This window comes from Chlorocebus sabaeus, chromosome 8 (genome assembly GCF_047675955.1).
Source record: "Chlorocebus sabaeus isolate Y175 chromosome 8, mChlSab1.0.hap1, whole genome shotgun sequence".
NCBI lineage: Eukaryota > Metazoa > Chordata > Mammalia > Primates > Cercopithecidae > Chlorocebus > Chlorocebus sabaeus.
The window spans coordinates 11928676-11956595 of NC_132911.1; the positions used below are offsets into that span (position 1 = coordinate 11928676).

A 27920-nucleotide genomic window follows, 5' to 3' on the forward strand; every position below is an offset into this window, starting at 1 on the left:
GTAAGTTTGCCTTATTGTTTCCCCTTTAAATGGATGGATGAGCTTGATCCCAAAGTAAGTAAGGAGAATATTTTATTAGTCTTGAGCTCTGAGAAAATTAGCTTGTATTATTTACTTGTCTTCTACTCTCCTTAAGAAACTTCTGTTAGACAGATGCTAAAACTTTGTACCTATCCTCCATGTCTCAGTTTTTCTCTCATACTTCGAGTTTTGCTCTGTCTGCATTGTGTTCTATAAAGGAACCAAACTTAACCCTCCACCTCATTAATTCATTTTGTATCTGCATTCATTCTCCTACTGAGCTCATCTATCACGTTTATTTTCATGATTCATTCATTGACTCAGCAAACTTTATCAAATGCTTCTGTGGTGACAGGCGTTGTCTGAGGAACATTTTTTTAGATTCCCAGATCTTCTGGGGGATTGTAACATCCTCAAATCTAAGCTTATTTTGTTGTCTTATTTAGGGTGCTGATGTTCCTCAAATTTCTCGGATTCGATTCACTACTTTGTCCTTTGAGAATGCCTCTGTCCTCTAGGATCATCCATGTGGCATCGGTTCAGTCAAAGGTAGCCCATGTTGATCCTGTGGAACGCTGGCTCGTGCTGCCACATGAGGGAGGCCAGGAGCCCGCTCTCTGTGCAAAAGGGCCTCTCATCTCATTGGGGAGCTGTAGCTACTGAAGGTTTTGTGGGTATTCTCTGGCCCAAGGCCCACAGTCAGGGCTCTGGCCTGAGAACCACTGCTGCTGCCACCTCCTGCTCAGCCGAAGTGGGAGAGAGGGTCACATGATCCAGCTGTTTCAAGCGCAGCCTCCACAAGGGCATTTTCCAAGACCCACTCCTGGTTTGCGGCTTCCCTGTGGTTACTCCCATTTGACCTACACTCCTCATTTCTGCAAAGCCATGCTTTCCTCAGGTCTTATATATCAGATCCTGTTTCTATCTTTCAGAAACCCCTCAAAAGCATTGGTCAATTGATGAGATTTTGGTTGCATCATGCCATTATTTCATTTTTTTGTCTTTTTTTTTTTTCCTTTTTGGTGAGGGATGTTTGGGGAGGAAGAGAAGACAATGACATTTGCTCAGTCTAACCATCTTTATCCCATCTCCCTTCTTAAATGGCATTTACTTCATTTCTGTTCAGTGGTCAGCCTAGGTCTTGGAGCTTAAATCTGTCTAAACTGCCAGATACCAGTAATGATAGTCAGAAGACTGTTCATGTATTTAATTCTCCCTTATTTCATGTATTTATCTCCCTTAAGTGTCATAAGTGAAGTACAAGGAAAGTGCTCTCAAGTTCTGACTTCTCCTAGTTGAGTGAAGGCATCTGAGTTACACCTGGAAAAAAAGGAAGAATTTGACATGTAGGACAGGCATATAAGAAGATAGCAACTAGGCCAGGCACAGTGGCTCACGCCTGTAATCCCAGCACTTTGGGAGGCCAAGGTGGGTGGATCACCTGAGGTCAGGAGTTCGAGACCAGCCTGGCCAACATGGTGAAACCCTGTCTCTACTAAAAATACAAAAATTAGCCAGGCGTGGTGGCAGGTGCCTGTAATCCCAGCTACTTGGGAGGCTGAGGCAGGAGAATTGCTTGAACCCAGGAGGCGGAGGTTGCAGTGAGCCGAGATCATGACACTGCATTCCAGCCTGGGCGACCAGAGCAAGACTCCGTCTCAAAAAAAACAAAACAAAACAAAAAAAAGATAGCAACTAGTTTGGTTTGATGACAGACTAATTGATGACAGAACTTTTAGATACTTAAAGTAATAAGGAAAAAATATTTGCCAATTTTTTGAAAAAAGCTGTGTGAAAGATGCAATAGAAAAAAATTTCAAAAACTTAAAAAGTTATAAACAATAATCAGATCATTTATCACAAAAGTAATCAAGTGATAAGGCTAATATATTTCCATTAGTGTGTGCATAAACATATACAAACATATATACATGTGTATATATACATGTATATACACACACAAACACACTAATGGAAATATATTGGCATATATACATATATACACGTAGTGTGGGTGTGTCTATATATATGTAAATTCTTCATTTATATTACTAAGTCATTTTTTAAGCAAGCATCTGTTTTTATTACAAGAAAATTTAATCTAATACCTTAGAAACTATTGACAAGGTACTTTCGATGGAATGGCCCACTCTTTAGATGTTTTCTGCAGAACCATTGAATAGATTCTCAATCCCAATTGGCATAATTGTGACAGGGTTGATCCTCTAGGGAGTCATTTCTGAATATATAATTTTATTTTAATTCAATATTAAAAGATGATTTATGGCTGGGCATGGTGGTGCATGTCTGTAATCCCAGTGCTTTGGGAGGCTGAGGCAGGAGGATTGCTTGAGCCCAGGAGTTCGAGACCAGCCTAAGCAATATAGGAAGACCTCATCTGTACAACAAAAAAATTTAATTAGCCGTACACCTGTAGTCCCAGATACTCTGGAGGCTGAGGCAGGAGTGATGGCAGCAGTGGCCTGTCTGAAGCATCACGCTCCGTGGAGCCAGTAGGGATGGGAACAGGTGGGAGCCCCACCCCCTACTGAGTTGGCAGGGCAGGAGCCCCACACTCTTGGGCACAGTTGCAGCCACCCAGCTATGGCTCCAGACATGGGCATCCCTGCACTCCTGGAAGCCCCTCTGCCACCACAGGCTCCGAAGTGTCTGCTCCCGCTTCTCCCCACACCTGGCACCTGCTCCAATTCTGGAGCAAAGTTGAGGCTGAACCCAGGTGCTATCTCAACCTGGCTGGGTGTCCGTGTGCAAGGTGGTGCTAACACAGCAGTCCCACCACCTTGGCCCCCTTTGAATTCTGGGCACCAACAAGCAGGGGAGGGAGGCCGAGGGGCCACTGAGAGCAGGTTGGCACAAGTCTGCAGGTGCCCCTTGGTAGGAACAGCCTGGTTGCTGTGGATGACATGTTGATGGTGGCAGGATGGAAAAGGGTGGGTCCTGGTGAAACCTGACCTTCAAGCCAGGGATGGCCTGAAGCCTGGGGCCTGAGCTCCAAGTTCCACGTGGAGTCCACTGTCTGGAGTGAGAACATAAGGTGCTTTTTCCCCCTGACCCACCCATGGCCGCCCATGGACCAATCAGCACACACTTCCGCTTCTGAGCCCATAAAAACCCTAGACTCACTCAGACTCAAAACAGACCCTCAGGACTACCAGCTGCAGGAAGAAGCTACCCACTGCGGGCCTCCTTGACTCTTCTGGAAGCCCTGCCTGTGGAAAGGAGCTACCTACTTCGGGTCTCTTCCTTGCTGAGAACTGGACACTTTTGGGATGACCTGCCTGTGGAAAGGAGCTACCTAATGAGGGTCTTCTCTCCACTGAAAACTGGACACTCACCAGCATGACCTGCCTGCAGAAGGGAGCTACCCACTTTGGGTCTCCTGAGAGCTGTTCTATCACTCAATGAAGCTCCTCTCTGCCTTGCTCATGCTCCAGTTGTCTGTGCACCTCATTCTTCCTGGATGCAGGGCAAGAACTCAGGACCTGCTAAATGGTGAAACTGAAAGACTGTAACACAAACAGGGCTGAAACACGCACCTCCCTCGCCCCACCACTCACCACATTGTGGGTGACGAGAAGAGCTGCAGTTATCTGGGGAGTCCAGACCTAAGGGGTCCCTAAGCCAGGGCTGTGACACCCTCTTTGGCGCTCTGCCAAGCTTCCGGGTGCCACAGTGTTCCCCTTATCCAGATGTGGGTGCCTGCAGTGGAAGCCACATGTGGTACATCTGGTCCAGCTGCAGCCTCGCATGAAGCTGCCTGCGCCAACACAGCACCTGGTGTGCCTGGCTGTGTGCAGTGTCTGGACTCTGCATGCACTTGCCCACACACCCCTCGCTGCTCCGTGCCTGGCTTGCTCTTGGCAGGTGTGGGATCTGGACTGGAAGCAAAAGCCAAGCACAGCCTGCTAGGCTGAGTGGCCAGAACAAGCCCAGTGGGCATGATCAATAGGCAGAAGGCACCACCGGCCACAGATGTTTCTGGCTGGCAAAGTGACACCCCAAGGATCCTGTGACAGGAAGATCACTTGATCCCAGGAGTTTGAGGCTACAGCAAGATATGACTGTGCTACTGCATTCCAGCCTTGGCAATAGAGCAAGATCTTGTCTCAAAAAAAAAAAAAAAAAAAAAAAAAAGATTGACTGACATTTGCAAAATCCTAGCTGAGGAACTGGGGGCAGAAATGGTCAAGTCTATGTCACCAAGAGAAGTCTCAAATGGTGAGGCATAAAAGTAAGAATTTTAGCCTTACCCTAAAGGGACATGGATTTTTAAAAGGTTGAAAAATAGTGCTTTAGGGATGGTTCTAGGGCCTAAATCCTCAATAAATTGCTTTTTTTCTCAAAAATTAAAAATGACCAAAGTTTTTGGAAACCACAGCATATATCTAATGCCACCAAACCATAAGCAAAACTCATCTGTTCTTTAACATATGCAGTTTGGTTCTTCTACTGACTTTTTTTTAATAACACTGACCTACAATTTAAGAAAAAGTATTAGGAATTTAGCTTTTATTCAAAATTAAATAAGCAAAAGCAAAAATTTTAAGAAATTTTTACAAATTACTTACATAAAAGAAAGTTAATAAGGACAGTCACAAATTTGCAACAGATAATTACAAAAGTTTCTAGGGCAGCATGAATATAAACCATGTCGCAGCATGGTCATCTAACTGTGATATGAATAAGGCATAACTAACATTTGCACCGAGACCAGAATTAAAAACAAAAACAAACTTTACAAGCTTAGTTCTATATTAAACTTCTTCTCTTCTCCCAGATCCTTAATGGGTTTATACTATGCATTTTTTTTAAAAACACATCATGTCAAACTATAAATTACATAAATGGGCAGTTAATGTGAAAAGCCCCCTAAAATGTACAAACTAACTGGTACTGAATTGAGTTCTCCATTTACCTTTATGTACAATTAAATGTAAACCATATTTTCACAGTTTTGAGTGTTTTATGAATAGATGCACAGTACCATGTCAGGTTTACAATTGTTCCTGAAAACTGGCTCTAGGTTCTGCATCCAATGCCTGTCGGCCACTGTGATGCAAGTATTTACATAAATAAGAAACTGTGTCATAGTCAATGGTCAAGACAGTTCAGCAAGAGCAGTATTTCCAACAAAGAATGATCCTCAACACGATATTTTACATACTTGTGCAAATATAAGCATTAGGACAGATATATCTGAGGCAAATTCAATTTCCAAAAACTTGTATCGCTACTCTTGTAAACTTGGGCAACAAATGACCCTCAGCAAGTTCTGCTCTCTATGGCTTTTTTGTTTGTTTTAAAATTTTAAAGCCAGAGAAAATGCACACACACTACCCAACCCCCACAAGCACGCACGCACACACGCACGCACGCGCACACACACACACTCTCAGAGTTCTTATTTCATTTTAGAGTATGGTACATAGTGCAACTTCACAATGTAGAGGTTTAACACACATTCACTGCGTGTTTTTCTGTGCAAGTTCTTAGTGGTCTAAATCCTAGTCGAAGGTATTCATTTGCAGAACCACATGATTCAGGAGGTTGAAGGAAAAAGAAAAGTTTCATTACGTTTCTGAAACCAGCACTAGATGTGCAAAGGCAGCGGACAATCTGGCCATTGACGCAGCCAGATTAGGGTAACTTTAAAGGGAGATCCAAGCAGTTACTTAGATTGGTCTCTAGAAAAATAGGTCAGTATATGCTGTATCTTTGTCAACCGTTCTTTCAAAGACTTCATTGACAAAACCGACAGCTGGTATCGTGGATCTACAGGGAGAACTGCAAGAAGCCACCAACACCATGCGGGTCCATTAGGGGTTGCCTAAAAACAATGGACAGTTCATAGTGTTAATAAAACAAGGATTTATGTAACAACAACAGTAGCAAACTACCAAAAAACTACTATTTATTGAACACTTTTACTGTGCACCAGGTGCTATCTCCAATATGCACAGTATAAAATGGGGGAAATTGAAGCTCAGCAATGTAATGTAAATTGTCCAAGATCTCTCGACTAACGTGGCAGAGCCGAGATTCCAATCTAGACCTGACTCGCCATAGTCAACAAGCGCTCTTTCCTCCTATTGCACTGCCTGAAAGCGAGGCTTCTCCGCCCCAGGCTACCGACACTTTGAACCAGATAATTCTTTGCTGTGTGTGGCTGTCCTATGCACCAGAGTACATTCAGCAGCATCTCTGGTCTCTGTCCACCACCCAGCTGTGACAGCCCAAAATGTCTCCAGATAATGCCAAATATCCTGTGGGGGCAACATGCCCCTAGTTGACAGCCACTTTCTTGAGCTATATATTTAAAGCATTAAGAAATGTTAATTGAGATTTAAAATTTCCTCAAAGTATGAGGGAACCCTTGGAAAGATAGAAGAAAAAGGCCCCAGCTTCCATTTTTGTTCAAAAAAGAAACATATCTCCAGTAAAAAGGTCCCAGTGATGTTGTAAGGGCTACTAGCTATTGAAAAAACTAGAAATTTCCATAAAACGATTTGTAAGCCAAGTTCAGTGAACCTTGAACTGCTATTTTATCGGACTTAAAATGTAAAGCTTCAGAATGACAAAAGGAGCTTTGGCATCAGTGCTGATCTCAGTAGGCCCCTCTAGATTCAGATTTGGTTTCTCTATCTGCGTATTGTCTGCTGTCAGCTAGGCATCGCTACCTCCTCAGCTGCATTCCAGAGACGTCAGAACCTGTCTCCCAGAATTCCCTCTGCCATAGGGTTCCAGGTTAGAGTTGGCCGATGAAAGACACTCTTGTGGGGCGTGGAAGCTGGAAGAGAAGTCATTATCCTCTGAAGATTGTTGCAAGGTGTGGGCAGGAACTTTCCAGAGAGCTCCTGGAAACCCCTTCCTCCACTGCTGCAGACTGAGCTAGTGGTGGGGACTCGCTGGGATTCTGAAGAATGATAGCCACTTCCCCGCTAGTTCTTCAGAAGCACCCTGTTGGCTGTTTCTGATGCAGGATCTCTGCTGGCAGATTCCCTGACTTCTGTAGGTGACACCCTGACCTTCACTCCACAGCTCTCCCAACCACTATATCAAGTCTACATCCTGCATTAAACCCTTCATTCCGGAAAGATGAAGAGTGGTTGCTTTTGCTTTCCTGCCCGAATCCTAACTCACACAACATCGCTATCAGAAAGCAGTGATAGAGGGCAGGGTAATCAAAGGCAAGGGTGGTGAAGGTGATGGGAAAGTTACATTGAATTTTTCTATAAGCTGTTTTGTTATTTAAAATTTCTTAGTCAATGTTGTTCTTATCAAAGCCTATTTCTATAATGTTTAATCAGATTCAAGTAATCAGTTAAAACAAATAGATGGCAACTGATAATATGCTAAACAGAATGAATACGAAATTTGGAGATGGCCTACTGTTGGTGTTTCAAGTTGAGGTGAAGGATTCACTTGGGATTCAGACAGACATAGACCAACCCTTGAAAACGGGAATGAGGCAATGTGCATTACAATGAGATCTATTATCTCTCCATCTTCACATATTTACTGACAGCCATTCCTTTGTAAAGTCTATCACCTTCTGATCAAAAACGTTTAATTCAATTCAAAATGCTTATGCCTAAAACGAAGTGCTTCAGTGAGTCTATGATCAGATTTTCCAGGAACCAGACCCTTCTTTTATGCCTCCTGCAGTTTTGCTTGCACAGAAAGTGCCAGATACACATTCATTAGACTAAGCTTAAGTGTAAACCCTAAGTACCAGCAAGATTAAAAGAATAAGTTTCATGAGGAGTGAGGTATTAAACACGAAGAGACAAAAATGAAGTGGTAGGGTCAAATGTTGGGAGATACAAAGAAAGGTGAGAAAAGATGCTTTGAATGTATAGAAAATGGTAAGTCTCGCTGCTGTCAAAGAATAACAGCAACAGGCAATGGGCTTGAAGGCATGGTTAGTTGTCTCACAGTCACAGTTTCTAGATAGTAACATCCGATTTTTAATTTCCTACCCTCCTAAAAATCCTAAGGCCTTGCTCCCTCTCTGGCACTCCCTGCTACAGGCATCTCAGCTGACACCTGTTCCCAGCCTCTACCTGTACAGAATGTAGTGGATACCACTGCTCTAGAACACTCATGATTCTAAACCAGGTGGGGCCGGTGCAGGGGAGGGGGTAGTCAAAGAAAATGTAGTGCAGAAAGGACAGTGAAAAAACAAATGTAGAAGTTTGCAAATTTGGGTTTACAAAAAAGTGACTTTTGTTAGAAGAGAAAAGCCACCATACCTGAAGGTTTTCTTCCCTCTCGGGCATTGATCCAAAGTGCTGAAGAATTTGGCTTCGAAATCTGTCTCTTAAATTCTGAAACCAGCTGCAGGCTTGAGAGTAAACCAAATCATGAAGCTCTCTGAGATTCTTAATCTCATCTTCATCCTCAACCTAGAAATACAATAGTCAGTAAGACTTCTGTGTCTAATCCCCCATCCATATGCCAACTGACACAAATGGAAAAAGGCATCAGAAGAACAGGGCAATATCTGTTTCAGTGCTAACCTCCCAAAGAGTATTATTCCTATGCTATACTACATATTTCTGTCTCATATGGGGCTGACCAGACTAAAGACAGACAGCAAGGCCTGACCTATGCCTAACCTTGCTGACTTAGCAGTGCAACATTGCAGAACCCTACTAAGAGCCCCCAAGTGGGAGGAATAAGACGGAGAGTACGTTTTGGTTCAAAGGTCTACACTAATTTGGAATTCCTTTTGTCTTTATGGATCAATGGCTTTTGAAAGCAGTGGCACAAAAAAGTGGATGATAGTTGCTACAAAAAAGAAAAGATGAGTGGTTAGGGTGTAGATGACATGACAGAAAGTAGTAACAGGAGGAGTCCCCGCACAGTTACATCTTTTACTAGGGAACTGGGTCAAAACACAAACACAAGCAAAAAGCTACAACAAATAAGTTAGCATATAAAGCCAGTATGTCAGAGAGTCAGTTACACAATGATGAACTTCTGCTGGAAATGCCCAAGGCTATGGCTACCTCTGGAACCCCTCAGTGTATTCTTTAGACTACTGGGTCACCAAACTGCAAATGTAAAATTAATTGCATCAGGCTTCCAGCCTGAGATAGAAGGGTAGTCTCAGAGAACACAGGTGGGAATATCTAAGTTTAACTCATCCATCTTATATTGATTTCTTTAATGCACACTTACATCCCACTTGCTACGTGCCAGGTCCTGCTCTGTCTCATATGCACAAACTCATCTGAAAAAATACCAGGCCTGACTCAGCCTTTCATACTTCAAGGATGACTCATATAAAAACAACAAAGGGACTCCGAAAACATTTTGAAACATAAAAATAAGACTACAGCACACCAGAGACTAAAAAGCATACTTTTTACTTTGGAAAGATTTGAAATGAAAATTAAAACTAAAGTTTAAAGAGCATCTGCTTTTTGCATAACAATGTGACTATACTTAATGCCACTGAAGTGTGCACTTAAAGATGGTTAAAATGGTATATTTTATCACAATAAAAATAAACTTTTATAAGCCACACAATTGAAGAACTGTGGTCCTGAAATGACTACACAAGATTCGGGCCGTTGCTAACATACACTGACAGGAGCAAGAAACAAAACTTATGACTTGTTCAATTTTTTTTTTTTTTTAAAGCATCTGCTCTGCACCCTCACAAAATTCAAGAAAACAAATGACAGGCTCTAGTAAACAAAGAATGATAACAATTATAAGAGTCTGTGATGACAAACAGAGCTGGCCAAAAAGCAGGCAGAGATGCTTTTAAAGTCTCTGCCTGCTTTTTGGCCAGCTCCATTTTAAAAGCAAGCTTTTAAAGTCAAAGTACTTTACTGTGATAATTTTAACAGAATTTAAAATTTCATTAGAAGTCACAGAAAACAGAATTATTATAAGAAGAGGAAAATTTGCTATAAAAAACAAATCTGAGAAGGTTTTCCAGAATGGATAAGAAAATCATTATATAGATGAAGACATTATGAGGAGGAAAAATTACTGGACATTCCGAGGACCACAAAGAGGACTCAAGTTTATAAATAATTTATAATTATTTATTTAAAAAATTTTATAAAAAAATTTATAAAAGTTTATAAATATCAAATCTGTGATACTTTTAGAATGTGATTCCATTGCCTACACGTTTATAAGTATTAATACATATAGTCATGTAATTTAGCCATATACTCAAGTGATTTTGTCATCAAATCCAATATGTGAAGACATAATTCTACATGAAACTGAAATAGGGTTATTAACTTTACAAAGGAGAACCTTTAGCAAGTGATTCCATTAATCAAGTATGCTTAAGGTTTGTTGGCACAGATTAGACCAATCAACTCAAAATTTCAACTCACACAATACTTTTGGCCAACTGCACAGGGCAAAGTACCCCAATGCATTTTTATAATAAGATAGGACAGCCAACGTCAGACTAATCAGGTTTATCAGCAGAGAGCCAAATGGCATAATGATAAAGCTCAGAGCCTGAGTCAGAGAGTTTGCTTTAATCATTTTTGTTACATTATAGGATCTTAGGCAATTTAATTAACACCTCTGAATTATACTTTCCTCATCTACTATTTCATAGAGTTGTGAAAATTCTATGAGTTAATGTTTGTGAAAATACCTAATGCCAATATCCAATAAATGTTGACTGAAATGAAGGGCCTAAACAGATCAATGAACACGTGACGGTATAAGATCTGTTTTTATAATGCCTTTCCAAAAGAAATTGCCTTCAATTTGGTATTTATAGCATCATAAGTCATTTTTCTGGTTCCTAAACTAACTGCAGTAGGTAAACTGGGTATTGCAAACATCAAAAGGGCCACATTAACCCTATTCTAGAAAGACATCACAAAACCGCTACCCTGCTAAGATATCACCAACATGTACACTGACAGTGCTTTCTATGTCTGCCCCAGGGTCTTCACACAGCATTCAACTCTATTTTATAATTAAGGTTATCTTAGGCACAAGAACAATCTTAGTATATAAAACAATTCTTACAAGACTTGATGTGTTTACATTTACATGAAGTTTCAATCTACTAATTCCATCAGCTTCAACTACTAATACATTCAATAAAACAGGGCAGAAATGTAAACCTTTCAAAACTTAGATTGGCTGGAAGTTCAACTTAACCACTATTAAGTATCTATCATGTGTATACACACATGCACATGTGTACATATACACATACATTCTAGGGCACTGGGCTGGTTGTTAAGCCTGTAGAAATAAAAAGAATCTATGTTCTAGTCTTCCAAGTTCTCTTAGCATGTGCAACAATTGCAGAGCAAGATACGAAAAAGGTAACTTGGAGCGCATTCTCAACAGTGGTAAGGCTCTCTGATAAGAAGAACTGGTTCATGCGCCTAGAAAATAGCCTGCATGCCTGTACCAATCCCTGGAACAGGATACACTAAAGTATGCTGGCAAAGCACATTTTAAAATACCTTAACATCTTCCAGATATTCAATGTCGGCAGTGCAATATCCATCTTTCATTCCTCTTTTTAAAACCCTAAACCGCTTTCCTCCAACTGTATCAACCACAGACCTTCCATCAGGTAAGAAATGCACATTTCTAATTTGTAACATACAACCATAATCTGCAAAACTAAAAGAAAACCTTGATTAGGAACAAAGTTGAAACATAAACATGCAAGTTCTCATCCATATTGAGAGGTCTAACATAAATACAAATATTTTAGTTCACAAAAAGCATACCTATTTTGTGTATCACTGACACACATGCCAAACTGTTTGGTTCCAGTCTGTATACTTCTTCGAATCATCAATCTATATCTTGGCTCAAATACATGGAGAGGGCAAGGCACAGTGGGGTAGGCCATAGTGCAAACAAATATTGGAACATTCTTGGTCAAGCTGAGGGAAAAACAGTTTAATTATTGAGTTCATACAAGAAAAATATTACCAAACACACACAAAAAATGAGTGAGGTTTATAACAGTAATGAACTCATGTAAAACAAAAAAAGAGTAAGTTCTAAATAAGGTGGTTTTTATTCTTGGCAAGAACAAGAATCAGCACCCCGTTCATTAAGCTCACACTGATGAAATATTAATACTAAAAATCGGCTGTGATCCTCTTACTTATAAGAGTAAATTGAATTTTAAGACACCAGATTATCTTACAGAGCTAAGTATCTTTATGAATCAATTTATTATAAGTAATATTTTATATTAAAATCTGTTTAAATATTTATAACATATGACAATAAATATCTTTTATCCAAACACTCATAGTTACTCTTAGATAACAGTAAGAAAAAGTGAACTCCCACAACAGACAAAAAGCAAATAATTAAAAATTCTTAGGCATTAAAGTATTTTCAAACGCAAGATCAGAAAACATATTCTGATGAGATAACATTTTTTCCAAGTAATTAAAATGGTATAACATTTTTCATTGCCAGATTGGTAGAAAGAAAGAGAAGGATAAAGGCAATGCCCAGTCCTGTCTGAGATATGGGAAAACTGGCAGCATGGGGGCAGTCTGAAACAGCACAGGCACACTAAAGACATGGCTACAGACAGCAGAAACCTTATGTTGTTGGCAGGAAATGTTCATGTTCTTGGAACCAACCAGCTTCTTTTCAGACATGAGTGGACAAGTGCTACATGAATGTTCACTGTAGCAATGTAGGTAGTAACCAAAATGTAGAAGCATAAAGAGGAGACTAGTAAGATCAATTATGGTACATCGGTAAAACAGAATACTATGTTTCCATTAAAAGATGATGTGTATGAACTGAATTAGAAGAAATGCTTATATCAATGAGAGGAACAGGTTTTAGATATAGATCATGAATAACATGATCCCACCTTTGTTTAAAGCCTGTTTATACATACTGCATTCAAGTTTGGAAATACGTATGCCAAAAATGCCAACAGTTGATTCCCTTTGGGTTGCAGATTATGGCTTTTTTTTTAAATGCTCATTTGTATTTTTGAGTTTTTTTCAAAATGACCATCAATTACTTATATAAACATAAGATGAAACATGTTTAAAATATGTGTTTTAAAAAACAGCCCCATTAGTAAGCAGCTGGACACCCTGACGCTTCTCTTCTCTCCAACACGCAGCTCTCTGTGTGTGACTCCCTCCTCTGTCCTTTGAGTCTACCACTCCTCTGTGGGCGGGCTGGTTGTGTCACTGTGTTTAAATTTTCAGAAGTAAAACTGCAGCTTTCTTAAATCTAGATGCTTCAGCATGGATCAGAAAGGTTCATGATTGTCACATCAGAGTATTCTGTAAATCACACAATAAAATACCAATTCTGTAAGAAGACAAATCAATATCTATTTCTATAAAGAAAAGAGTGGTGATCTTTCTTCTACGGAGGGCCCCTGGCTCACTGAAGGCATCTGATGGACACATGTTGAAAAAGGAGAGTCTACAAGCACAGCTTTTGTTAGAAAGTGACATACAAAATGTTCAATTTATATTTTGAAAAGTAATGGAAACAAAAAGTTGTTAAATGAATAAAACAGCATACAAAAATTATAATTTTGCTTTTTAGTGTGTTCAATTAAAAGAGAGTAAAAGACATAGAGTAAAGAAATTTAAAACCCGTGAATAAAATTTAAAGAGACCCAAGTGACTGGTCAGAGGGAAAGACTTTTAGGGAAAAGAAAGGGAGAAAAATGGGAAAGAAAAACAGAAAAGAGACAACGAGCAATGCCTTGCCCTGCCTACCCAGCTCCATCAGCTGCTGTGTTCTCTGCGGAGTGGTCTGAATTACCAAATCCCAAAGTTACCTCTGAGATTTTCACCCTCCCGACACCAACTCAGTTGTGCTCCCAGTCAGTATCTTCATTAAGTGAGGATTTGGCCCTGAACACCTCTCTTCCAATTTCAATCTCAGATCTCAAAGTTTGGAAAGCCCCTTCCGGGCCTCCATGTGACAGAAAATCCCCTGCCAATCTAGGTTACTGACCCTCAACCTTCCTCTCGCCCTACCATGACACATGAGAGCTGCCATCACCACCAATGTCACTGTCACCGGCGCCCCCTCTCTATTTCCCATTCCACTGCCTGATGGCACTGTAGGAAATTCCTCCTCCGCCTAAAATACTGCTTCAGCCCACAGAGCTGAGTCAACAACTCCCTGTAAAACATCCGGATGTTACCACGTGAACTTTTATAAAATTCTGTCTGTTGAGGGCCACACCAGTACTTCTTGACTAGACTGAGATGAACTACAGACAGGATCCAGCTTGCGGTGAGGTTTTCCCTTACTATTAAAGGGTAGTAGTTCATAATTTTTTCTTTATGAGAAGAAACTTACTGTGAGAGTTCAGCAGTTTCTTCATCATATATTTTTTTTCTCTCAGACAGTTCATCAGGCAGATACTTCACTATTAATTCTTCCAACAGCTGTGTGACACAGTACCTCCTATCTGCTAGATACTAAAAGACAATATTATTTTACATTCCAGCAGTGGTTTTCCTACAGTATAAAACAGGCAACACAGTTAACTGATATATTAAAGCCTTTATTACATATTTATACCATCAATTCTGGATTAATTAGTGAGGGGAACATTACAATGGATGATGCTAAGCAAAAAAACCTGTCTAAAGCTTTGCTCAAGAGCATTAAAGATAGTTGGCTGCAACCTGAACCAAGTCCTGTACAGAAGAACTGCTTCCTGCTGTGACCACAGCTCCTCTATGAGCTGCAGAGGGCCCTGCCCTGCTGTCTTCCATAACAGAAGCCCTTTTCCATCTGACAGCTCATGAGCACTAAACTGTCATTTTAACTGAGATACAAAAAGGAGATAAGGAATAAATAAAATAACACATTTGCCTTATATAAGAAAAGCAAAACATCTGTTCTGTTCCCAATTTCAGACACAGTCTCTAGATAATTTTTCTTTCAGATTTTTCTTCCATTGTCACCCACTACTGAGTAGAGGAGTGGACCTCGACTCTGTCCTTGAGTGACCCAAGGACGGTGCGTTTCTTGGGACACTATCACTCAGACCTTATCAAGATATTGCTTTTCCTATACGATCCATCCACCCCAGCTCTATATAAAATCGTACATTTGCGCTGCCCCCTAAATATTCTGAAAAAGTACTATCCTCGTGCATTTTTGTGTCATTCTCTATTCCAACTTATAAGTCATCTCTTTCACTCCTGCCTATGAAAAACATGTCTATCCTTCAAGTCTGACTCCAATTTTACCTTTTTCACAAACTCTTCCTTAGTTATTTTTTTCTCTCCCAAGAACCCATATTTTACTGTTTTCACCACATAGTAGGCATTGTAGCATGTAGTAGATGCACACAGATACATTACATCTCTGTAGTTAAAACTAAAAATTGCTTAGGGTAGGGCCAGGGACATGGTCAGGGTGTGTGCACATAACTTTGTACAAAGAAAATGCCCAATACATATTTATTTCATAAAATTAGTGAGGAAAACCTCCTGGGAAACAATCACAACATGAAGCCATCCTTGAATCTGCAGTCAGTAAAAGCAAGGGTTTTGTCATTATCCAATGAAGAACAGATGGGGAAATGCGAGAGGTTGGGAAATTGGTGGTGGTTTTCAAAGTTGAGCATGAATCAGGGCTTGTTAAAATACAGACTACTGAGTCCCACACCAGAGTCTCTGAGCATCTGGGGTAGAATCCGAGAATCTATGTTTCTAACAAGTTCTCAGGTGATAGATGCTGCTGGTCAGGGGAGCATGGGGAGAGGTGGCCTTGAGCGGGTAATACATACACAGATAATAAGTGTTTATCATAAAATTAAATTAGACATTACAAAAGCAATTCCATTATCATTTTCTATTAAGTTAATGAAGATGTTTCAAAATCTAGGGAAATACAACCTCTCTTACGTTACTGATAAAAATCTGAATCAATGTTAACATTTCTGGGGATGAGGCAATCCAACAATTGGTTTCAAGGGCTTTATAAATATATGGCTTTTGATCCCATAATGCACCTCCCAAAAATTTAACCTAAGGAAATAGTCAAAGATGCATAAAATCATTGATTTTAAATGATGTTGGCAAAAGCATGGTATATGAGAAAGAGAACAAGAAACCTTATATATCCAACAACAAGGAAATGTTAAATCACTGGACTATTATGCTGCTATAAAAATCATGTATCTAAAGTAGATGGAAACGGAAAAATGAGCAAAATAAAATGACAAGTAGGAAAAATGTAAAACTGAACAGCATACCAATATTTTTTTAAAGTATATGTATTTTGAATTTACAAATTATATTATGCAGGGTATCTTCAAAGTTGGAAACAGGATATTGCTAAATAGTATGTTAGTTATACTTTCAAAAAATATGCTTAATATATATTTTTCAATCTCCAGGCATTTTTTAAAGAAGGAATATCCCTAATCAAAGCAATGGATCTAATATTATGCCAAAAACCGCAATTACTTTTGCACCAACCTAACAGTTAATCTGGAAAAACAAGCATCATAGTTATCCTGGGGAGTATTTAAATAAAGTCTGGAAAAATAACATGTTTAGAGTACTTCATCTAAAAACATTGACCTATTAGCTGAAAATGGAACTAACAAACTCTTTTAAGAATAAATTTATCTGATGTTTCCTAACTTTGAGAACATTGTAAATATGCTTTTGTTTTACATATCAGCTTGTTACATATATATGTAAGACACATCTCAAATGTAGTAACAGACATGCTATTATGACATCCGTACTGAGTTGTTTTTTATATAGGAAACACTGTATGTATATTCATAATGGTTTTACAAATTTTTCAATTCATATTTGGAAGATACTTTTCTTTAAGCAATCCTGTCAATCATCAGAATCACTTTCCCCAATCAATGCTACAAACTGCAACTGCCTCTCAGAATCACGGGCTGTAGCCTGACCGTAGGTGATCTGCAGTCACTCGAGCATGATTAAGAGGGTGCTCTCTTCTCATCAGTTAGAGAAGACACCCGCTGAGATCTAGCTACTTTCCTATCACAGGTTATTAGCACTGATCACTGACTCTGCAAGAAGGGGTATAGGAAGCTGTACCTCCCTCTCTTCTTTCCAGTCTACCACTTTTCTAGAGCTGCACTGTCCAATGTCGTAGCCATTAGTCACATGTGCCTACTTAAATTTAAGTTAATAAAATGTAAATATAGTTCCTCAGTCGCACAAACCACATTTAAAAGCTTAATAGGCAAACATGGCTAATGGCTGATATATCAGACAGCAAAGATATGGAACATTTCCATCAATGCAGAAAATTCTATTAAGCGAAGTTGTTCTAGATGTTAAGGAAGCTGAAACGGTCCTCAAATCTGGTTTATTATTGAGGGTTGGAGGCATGGCAATAGGGTTTCCCCAATATAGTCATCACCAAAATTGAACTTATCCCTGACCAGATAACTAACCATACCCACTTTTGTTTAAAAAAAAAAAAAATTAAGTACAAGGGGTTTGGTCTTCAGCATCTGTCTTCTTTCCTCCCATCCTCTTCAACTTCATTTTCTCCAACATTAGCATATGGGTAATAAAACATTATCCTTGTTAGTCACTCAGCATACACAATGTAATTTTGAACATGATCATCACTATTTCTAGAGCTGAACAGAAATTAAACCATGCTGCCAAACTTAAGACTAACAAACAGACACATATACAAATATTTACCTCCTTTAAGCTTTCTTTGCAAAGAGGACAATATGGTGCATGATCTAAACAACGCTCAAGACAATTCTTACAGAATGAATGTCCGCAAGGGGTTGTTACTGGCTCAAAAAACAACCTGAAATCAACCAAAATACATGTTAGTTTTCACATTAAACTATCCACTGGAAAAGCTTGTACTACTATAGAACCATAACACTAATCTCTATTTAAAGGAGGAAGAAGGAGGGCCCGGCAGGCAGGAGAGGAGGGAAGGGGCAATGATAAGTGTAACCATACCCTCCAGAATGTTGTAAAAGTTCTCCATCAACAGAGGCTCCTGCCAAGAGCCTAGAGCTGTCCTGACTAACGCAACAGCCCCTGGACACTATGGCTACTAAGCACTTGAAATGTGGCTAGTACAAGCTGATATGTGCAGTGAATGTAAAATACATACCAGATTTCAAAGACTCTCTGCAAAATAAATAATGTAAAATACATCATTAAAAATTATGTTAGCTTTTGTATAGCCTTTAGATTCCCATTTTAATATCAACTTAAAAATGATTCCTTAATAGCTTTATAAGAGCCTTATGATTTAAAACTCATAAAAAGATGATCTAATAAATAATGCAGGTGAATCCTAAAGAAATGTTAGGCTTAATACTAAATGTATTATTCAAACATTGCAGAAAAACTAGTTTTACTTATTTTTTGAAACACGATAGTTTTGAATTTGCTAGAAATAGATTTAGAGGTACTTTAGGAACTGTTTAGTATAATCCCCTCACTTCACAAATGAAGAAACCAAGGCTCAGAATTAAGACTTGCTCAGGAATATAACTGCTACCAGCCTAATGTGACCAGCACTAGGCCTCCTGACCCTGTATGAATCTTTTGATCCTACACAATTCATGTAAATGAGAAATGTTATTTCAAAACATTTAGTCTTCTAGAATTATAGCATTCTGAATAATGGAAACCCTTATCCTTATGTTACTTTAAAAAGATTTTATGGTTAATATACATTAATAAGATAGGATCATATACATAAAATACATAATTAGAATTCATACCCAAATTTAAAACCATGGAGAGAGGTAAGTTTCGATAATAATATCTATAACTTTCTTAGTACTTTACAATTTCGCAGATTCCTTTTATACTGAAGTCATGTGATTCTCACAACAACGAGATGTAGGCTATGCAAAGCTTGACCCCACTTTCTAAATTAGGAAACCTGAGGTTCAGAGATTCAGTTATTTGCCCAAGGCATGAAAGGTAAACCCAGGACTAAAATTCATGTCTTTTGATTTTTATTCCAGCACTCTGTTACTTTACATTGTCTATTATTACCTTTATCTACACTGTATTTTATTTATGCTAACATAAAATATTCATCTTCTATAAAGTTTTATATGCTTACCTCATGCAGAGAGAACACTCGAAATCTGAGACATCGATTAATTCCTCTGGAATATCACCATAAGCTAAGGAAAACATACAGACTTCATTGGGAGTTTCTAGTAAAACAAAGACATGGGGTTTTCTTCTTTAGGAAAAACTTTAAAGACTATTCTGACTAAATAAATTTATTTTATGTAAGTGTAGAGCAAAATGTTTACCTCCTTGTTTTTTAAGCTTATTTCTTCCATCTTCATTTACAATCACATCCTGTTCTAAAAGAGACAACTTTCTTTTCAGCAGAACACCTTTTTCTTGAACAGACAGAACAGGTTCTGAGGACACTCTTTTTAAACAGTCCTCTCTGGCAGGCGTTTCTGTTGAATTTATAGACTGTGCTGACTGAGCACGGTTTAAGCTTCCTTTGACAGGCTCTGAAGTGACCTCTGGTATTTCTTCACTCTACAAAAATACAATAAACAAAGGTAACCGTATTTCTTTACTATCCTTTATTCCTCTCACCAGGAATCAAACTGAAATGAAATTTCAATGCCTTATAATGCTCATTTTAATGTTCATTTAATAGCACTAACTTGATTCCAACACTGTGACAAGTAAATGATTTTTGCCAGCACAGTTGGCCCTCCGTATCCATAGGCTCTGCATCCGTGGGTTCATCCAACTGGGGATAGAAAATATTCTAAAAAAAAGCCTGAACATATATAGACTTTTTTCTTGTCATTATTCCCTAGACAATACAGTATAATAACTATTTACATAGCATTTACATTGTATTAGGTATCATAAGTAACCTAGAGATGATTTAAATATACAGGAGGATGTGCATAAGTTATATGCAAATACTGTGCCATTTTATTAATATATCAGGGACTTCAGCATCCTTGGATTTTCGTATCTGTGAGAGGTCCTGGAACCAATCTCCCACAGATACAGGGGATGACTGTACTTACACAGCCCTAGAAATCAAGCTGACTTACGTTATAATGAGGTTTAAAAGTAGTTATGCTATAACACAGCTGTTCCTACCCTGAGGAAACATAAAGGCAATGTTCTATACATATTTTTAAATACCTAAAAGTTTCCTGACATTCACGTGACCTAAAATTGTGATTCATTAGCAAATATTTTACATGAAAGATTTTAGTGTAAAATAAAGGCTATAGAAAAAATTCTACTAAGATAACTAATCAGGTTAAAAGTACTTAAGTAGGTGCTAGTACTTGAAACTAGGAAAGTGAAGATCGTAGCTTGTAAAGAAATAGATACGCTAAATTCATGATAACCTCGTCCCACCCCATACCTGCTTTGGGCTAGGTTCACTGGGAGACTGAGACTCTTCCATCACTGAAGGAAAATCAAAAGGTCTGTTTTTAGTACATGGTAATGAACTCCAGGAAGATTCCTTCAGGCCTTCTTTTAAGTTTTCAGGTAATAATAAATCACATAAAATCTGTAAGAGAAATATTAAAGGTAGAAAATATAAAATATTTGGTTAAGGATAATTTCATATAAATTTACCTAATTAAGAATATTTAGAAAGTTTATAGCAGACATTATGTTTAATGAGCAGGACAGGAACAAGGTAAGCAACACTGTAAGTTCAAAAGTCTTGCAAAACTAGGTGTGCCTCATGGGGTCAAATCACCCGCAAAGAAACTATTCAAAACTTTGAAAGGAAGGCATGGGAGTAGTTAAGACTCAGGATAAAGGCTGATCTTTTAACACAAGGAATATAAAAAGATCTTAAAAGAAATATTAAATATTTATCTCTGAATCTTAGTGAGCCCTATCCTATCAAAATAGTTCATGGTTTACCTCAATTTATATTTATGAGGTTGGCCTTGGGGCACTTATGTAAACTAAACTTGGACTTCTAACTATAAAACTACAAAATTCCTTGGATACACTCAATTTAATCTCTCACTGAACAACTAACCTGTGTGGGCAGTTACTGCTGCCCAATACTTGGTTAGGAGCACCCCATGGCAGCTTCCCTATAATAGCTAGGAAATAAACTGGGAGACAGCTGGAGAATCAAATTTCTGGGTGCTTATCTCAGGAATACGCCTAAAACTCCAACAGAAACAGGCTAAGATAGGGGAATAACGTGGCTAGAATAAAATGAAAGGGATTGTGATATTTTTGGTTGTCAAACAATCTGTATTTATAAATACAGCACATATTAAAGTCTAAAGTGGAGGTTCGGTTTTTCAGCTGTTATCTTTCAAATATACAAAAATCAGAATCAATCACAAATCATTCATGGAAATATAAACAATGTAGATAAAAGCATGTATCTTTGGTAGGTGCTCAAATACTCCATTTAATAAGCAAACATTTAAAAATCTGTATATACACATTTATATTTCCTCTGTTTTAAAAAATGTATTAAACACACATCCACCCTAGAACCCAGCAATTCCACTCCTAAGTTTTTGCCAAAGAGATGTAAAAACATATGTCCACAAAATGACTTGTACGAGAATACTCATAGCAGCTTAATTTATATCAGGAAAAAATACTGGAAACAATCCAAATGAAAATCACTACTAACTGAAAACCACAAATTCCATTATGTTCATATAATGGAATACTTAGACAACAACAAAAAAAATGACTTGATGTATCTAAAAAATATTATGTTCAGCAAAAAAAAAACAAAACAAAACACAAAAACCCAGACACAAAAGAGTAAATATTGTATGATTCCATTCCAATGAAGTTCTAGAATAAGCAACACTACTCTACAGTGACAAATCTGAACAGTAGTTGCCTCTAGGAGCAGGGGATGGAGGATTTACTGGAAAGGAGATGAAGGTATTTTCTAGGGTGATAGAAATATTCTCTGTTTTGACTGGGATGCTGTTACACAGATATATACATTTTTCAAAATTCACTGAAGTGTAAAATCCACGCATTTTATTATATGTAAATTATACGACAACTTAGAAAAAGTATATTTGAGAAAAACAAAATATTCTAAAGCATTATTTGTTTTGCATCCACCTGATCCTATTAACCAGCAAACAAATAGTTACAGAAATAGAAGGATGTTTGGCAGCATGCAAAATACAGAAACACATGCTCTTAAAGTTAAACTTTGCAAACTTACCAAGAAGATAACACTAATGAACATGGAACAGTCAGAAAACAGATAGCAGTAAACATTTTCTTCTTAAATCAGTGGGCTAGAATGTATAAGCAAACAAACCTCATAGAGGCTATACCAATGCCAGCTGGATTCTTAAGGGGGTTGAGATCTGAGAATAATCTCAAAGTTCTCATGCTTCAGGGTACATGAACATCTCTTGGGCTGCTTCTTAAATGGCTGCTCTGATTTCAGAGATTCTGAATCAAAGACTTGTAGTTGGTGGGCCCAGGGCTCTTCAGGTTTAACATGATCCCCACATGATTCCGACAAAAAGCCACACTCTAAGAAACACTGCAACTGTGATAAATAATGTGGCATGTTTTGAGTATATGGAGGAGAGCATCATGACTGGGACCCTGAATTTGTATTAGCACAGATTTTCTCAAAGAATTTTTTGAAGACCCTACTCTTTCCAGATATTCTGTGAATAAGTCTTGCAAGAGCTGAGTGCTATTTTATTTCATGCTGGCATATCAAAAGCTATGAGATGTTCTGGAGAAACCTAATTAACATGGCTTAACCCAATGCTTCCCAAAGTCACTTCATCAGACAGCTCCCTTCCTTCCCCTATCCCCTATTTTAAAAAATTAATAACTACTAACACACCACAAATAGAACAAAGTATGGAAAGTGACATATGGAGTATTGAAAAATATAAGGCAAAACAAGTGGACTGGGCAATACTATTGGCAATCCTGGGGAGTAAGCAAGGACAGACCTGAAGTAAAAGGCAAAAGGCAGGTCGATAAGGCTTCTGAGCAGGAACATCGTGATAGCAATGCTTAATTAAGGACCATCGATCTGGCTCAGATTGAACAAACTATTAGAAAACTGACCAAAAAAATACATAGAAATATCTGTGAATGAAATGTTTCGATTTCACTACGAACTCAATATAGTAAGTATACGAACCTGAAAACCACTCAGATTGTCACATTTGTTCCTAAGTTAGATTTATTTACTACTTATGTTCTTATTCCAACTTTTATTAGCATTTTTTTTAAAAACCCTGCCTGTCTCTTAGCCCTATCTTGAACTGTAATTGTTGGTAAAGTGATTACCTTTTGTACTTGCAGCTTTGCAGGTGCAAAATCTTCATCAAGGGCTAAGCACTGAAGAAAGAGTTGTAAGGCATCACCTAAAAAACCAGCATCGTAGAGTACTTTTCCTTTCCTGAAGTAGACCTTCAATAAAAGCACATATATAAAACCTTTGTGGTAAGAACTGCTTTTTAAAAAATCATTATCAAGTAAAGAAAAACAACAGTTTGCTCAGCAATGCTGATTTTGGGCCGAGTGCGGTAGCTCACGCCTGTAATCCCAGCACTTTGGGAGGCTGACAAAGGTGGATCACTTGAGTTCAGGAGTTCGAGACCAGCCTGGTCAACATGGTGAAACCCCGCCTCTACTGAAAATACAAACACTAGCCAGGCGTGGTGGCATGCACCTGTAATCCCAGCTACTCGGGAGACTAAGGCACGAAAATCACTTGAACATGGGAGGCGGAGGTTGCAGTGAGCTGAGATCACACCAGTGCACTCCAGCCTGGGTGACGGAGCAAGACTGTCTCCAAACAAACAAAAAATGGAAATGCAGATTTTAAAATTCTGAATAATTGAGGCCAAAGCATTTTAAAGGCATACCTACACACTATCCTGGAGAAAGACTAATAGGGGAACTGAGGCCCAGACAATGACTTTTTGACCAAAGTTCCACACCAAGTCAGAGCTTGGCAGGATCAGAAATACCATGTCCCCACACTTTAAGGAAATTACTGATTTAAATATTATTGATTTAATAAGAACTGTTTGAGGGAAAAGGAAATTACATGTAAAATTATACTGACTTTAAGAATGCATCAAAATTAAAGAAATATTAAATGTGAAAAAACTTTGTCCTAGATTTAGGGCAATATGGTAAATTTCTTCCAAGTTATTAGGAATCTATAATTGCCCATGCTATTTTTTAAGAAAGTACTTATAGACATAACACTTTTCATAAATTCCTTATTTTGTCTTTCACTTTTCTCCTTTGTAATGTGAGTTCAGCAAACTCTATGACAAAAATTAGGATCCCACTAATTATCACTGATAAACCCAAAATTCAGTTTGTGGGTTGGTCCAGCAACAAAGTATCAACTGGTAAGCTTTAAATATTCCTTGCTTATGTGATTAGAATGAAAGAGATTCTTACTATTAACATCAGAGGAGCCTAAAGAACGTTCTAGTCAAACAGTTTTTTAGCTACCACTTTAATGGCTGAAGAAAACCTTTCTGATTACATCACTTCTGTGGTAAGTCCAGAAGATTCCTTTTCAATAGTTTTAAAGCCATGCACGCCAACCACTGCCCTCTTATTCTGAATATATTTGCCTTGTACTAACCAGTCATGCCATCGTGAAACTTCGTATCATTTCTCTAATTAATTTATAATTTTTAGAGCAGCCTTACTACACTGTCCTCAAAGGCACAGTTTGAATAGAGGGGAAAAGTCACATAAAAGAGTAACTTGTATCTTAAAGAACACATTTGGACTAATTTGCCTTGACAATTTGATAAAAAGGAGAATCTGTAAACTGATTGTATGTCATACACATTCGTAAGTCTTTTTATAAGCCACATGAGCAAGGCAACTTCCTTTGTCCCTATCTTCTGAATTAAATCACTGCCTAATCACCTAGTTACCATATAATACCTCACAAAGTTTCCAACTTTAAGAACCTATTCTCTTTCCATTAATAAATCTCATTTAATGAAGTCCAGTTTGCATCCATCTTCACAATATGGCAAGTTGTATTTCTTTGCCGATATTTTGTATAATAAAGTCTTTTTTTTCCTGTACCATGAATTGTTTGTTCCTAATTTATGAAAGAAAAGTCTCTTATTATTAAAAAAAATTGTGAGATGATACTAATCCTCTCAAAATACTGAACCCAGATTGGTTTTTGAGATGGGGTCTGTCACCAAGGCTGGAATGCAGTGGTAATTCAGGGGTACAACCTCAATCTCCAGGGCTCCAGTGACCTTCCCACTTCAGCCTCTCGAGTAGTTGGGACTACAGGCACAAACAACCATGCCAGGCTCATTTTTGTATTTTTTGTAGAGACAGAGTTTCACCATGTTGCCCAGGCTGGTCTCAAACTCTTAGGCTCAAGCAATCCGTCCAACTCAGCCTCCCAAAGTGCTGGGATTACAGGAATGAGCCATTGCACCTAGCTGAACCTACATTTCTGGAGCACTAGGTATTTTATTTGGAGTCAACCATCTACTTTGTTAAAGTTCGTAACTGTGAATGAATGCATGTCACCTATAGTTGAAATTTTACAATTTATGCAAACATAAAACAGTAATTTTACCTCAGGCCAATCTGGAAGTTGAAAAAGAACTGCATTTAAATCTTCAATGGCTGCTTTAAACTCTTGGAGACCAGCATATGATTCCGCTCTGTAAATTTTTACAATCAAGTCACTGGGCTCTGAAATAAATATTTTATAAGGATATGATTATTTTTAAAAGATTATTACATAATCCACAAAATATGATCATACCAGATTAAGAAATGACTTAGTGATTCCAGGGTTAATAATCACCAAACTAAAGTCTATAAGCCAAGGGCAGTACAGGCACAACCCATTTTACATGTTGAATCTTATCTAGAAGTTGTATCAAATCATTGTAAGTAGATAATTTTAGTGGAGGAAACTGTTTTCCAGAATATTGTAAATACTTTTATAATATGAATAATCACTCTTAAGAAAACTTTTTTTTTAACAAAGGGTAGTCTATAAAGATTTTGAAGACATCTTTCTTAGATGTTTACATTTGCCTTTTTATAGTAAATCTTATATTTTTACCCTACTTTCTAAGTCCTCATTGATAAAAATAGCCATATGTGTAACTATTGCATGTGGAATTCCCACAGTGACAAGGGACTGACAAAGGCTCAATCTTATGAGGGTATACAGTAGTCTTGATTCTGGAGGAAATGAGTTAATATAATAAGAGTCAGCTTTTAAGAGAGCGAATTTTAATTCCTGCCACTAGCAAAAACGGTATTGGCCCACTTCAAAATATATTTAATTTAAAATACTCCTGAGAAAAAAGGCTTTGTTATTCGTTTCACTATCATCTACATCTGTACTTAAGAAGCCAAATTATTATCTTATGGCATTCAGAATTTCAGACACTTAGCTGGTTCACTGACATTACTGCAATCAATTACTACAGGTACGCAGATTCTAAAACTGATGTCCAAGCAAGAAATTAATTTTTAATATAGCAACAAATGACATCAACTTGACTCTTATTTTAAAGCTATCTTTGAGATCTTTAAAAACATAAGGTATTCATTGTAAGATGGGCATAAAGACCTTAATGCCTCTAAATAAAATTTAATAAAATTCATCAATAGCTGCCGGGTTTACTCTAGTTTTTAGATGACTGCTTTTCTACTGATAACTCTCACTTGAGCAATTAATTTAGGAAGGCCTCTTTCAGTTGCTGGTGCCTGAGAACTGGAATTACAATGTTCCCACAATTTTGTATCAATGAAAACATTTAAAGAGTAAAATTAATATTTTATAAAACTTTTTACTTCTTAAAAAAGACATGTCTAGAGTATTTTGTCTGGTGCTTCTTAAAGCAATGAAAAATTATCTCTGAACAAAATGCATATGAATTAAAAGTTCAATATGATTAATCTATCAAGAATTAAGAGTTCCTAACACAAACCTAGACCCCATAGGTATTCAAAAATGTTTTACATTATTCCTGTCTTTGAGGAGCTTATAATCTAGCTAGAAAATTTTACTGTGAAACAGCATCATGCAATACAGACTTGTCAAGTACAACTGGAGTTGAGAAAACAGAGCGATGTATGGCAAAATAGTCTAACAACGAGTAGTAAAAGCATCAGCATCAAAAACTCCAGGCTATAAAGGACTGGGCTCAGAAAGTGCAGTTTTCCACCCACAGCTGGGGTGCTTCCAAAAGCATCCTTGAGACAGACTCCGCTCTAGTACCTCCAGCGAGAAGGAGTTCACTATCGCAACAAGCAGCCCATTCTTGGATTTTTATTTTTTTAATTTCAATTTTTTTATTATATATCAAGTTCTCACTCCTTTATATTTGATGCCATGCACATTCAGAACTGTTGAATATTTCCCCTTTTATCCATGCCTTCACTGCTCAATCACCTTTATAGTTTCTTTACGGCAGCAGTGAAAGAAGTGACTCAGAAGATCTGTCTGAAAAAACAGTCAAACTATAAAATGTATCCACTCTGACCAAAGCATAAAAAGACATATTCCTTCCCCTCTCCACACAGAAAACTTCAGGATATTGAGATCTCCCTAAAGGAGGTCCTAAACAGTATATGTTGGGGTAAGAAGAGAAGATGCACGCCCTAGAGATAAAAAGAGCCAGATTTTAAAACACTTGCTCCCTAACTCCTTGTATGTAACGTTCTTATTGAGAATTTCCAGTGTTAATGGATTATTTTGAATGATTTAAAAAAACAACAACAACAACAAAACCCTCATCAGGTGAGTTCAAACTTCCAATACTTTTTTAAAAAGATTAGGACCATCACACTTACTGATCTCAAATTCTTTTTAATTCTAAAAAAGAGCCAAGTGCACTA

General features: G+C 37.9%; 1 protein-coding gene across 2 annotated transcripts in view; it reads right to left on the minus strand.

Annotated features, from left to right (window-relative positions):
• Positions 1–4534: 4534 nt before the first annotated feature.
• LONRF1 (LON peptidase N-terminal domain and ring finger 1) overlaps positions 4535–27920 on the minus strand; it is a 33525-nt gene continuing 10139 nt past the window's right edge. The window contains exons 2-12 of one of the 2 annotated variants that reach the window (XM_007961695.3): positions 25636–25754; positions 23343–23465; positions 20431–20580; positions 19331–19571; positions 19132–19195; positions 17730–17844; positions 14368–14489; positions 11784–11942; positions 11511–11673; positions 8295–8447; positions 4535–5869 (exon numbers count right to left, since the gene is read on the minus strand). In XM_007961695.3, coding sequence (XP_007959886.1) covers positions 5711–5869; positions 8295–8447; positions 11511–11673; positions 11784–11942; positions 14368–14489; positions 17730–17844; positions 19132–19195; positions 19331–19571; positions 20431–20580; positions 23343–23465; positions 25636–25754 — 1568 coding nt within the window. In that variant the 3' untranslated portion in view covers positions 4535–5710. Of the gene's footprint in view, positions 5870–8294; positions 8448–11510; positions 11674–11783; positions 11943–14367; positions 14490–17729; positions 17845–19131; positions 19229–19330; positions 19572–20430; positions 20581–23342; positions 23466–25635; positions 25755–27920 lie in introns of both variants that reach the window. The other variant, XM_007961694.3, reaches the window with a different exon arrangement.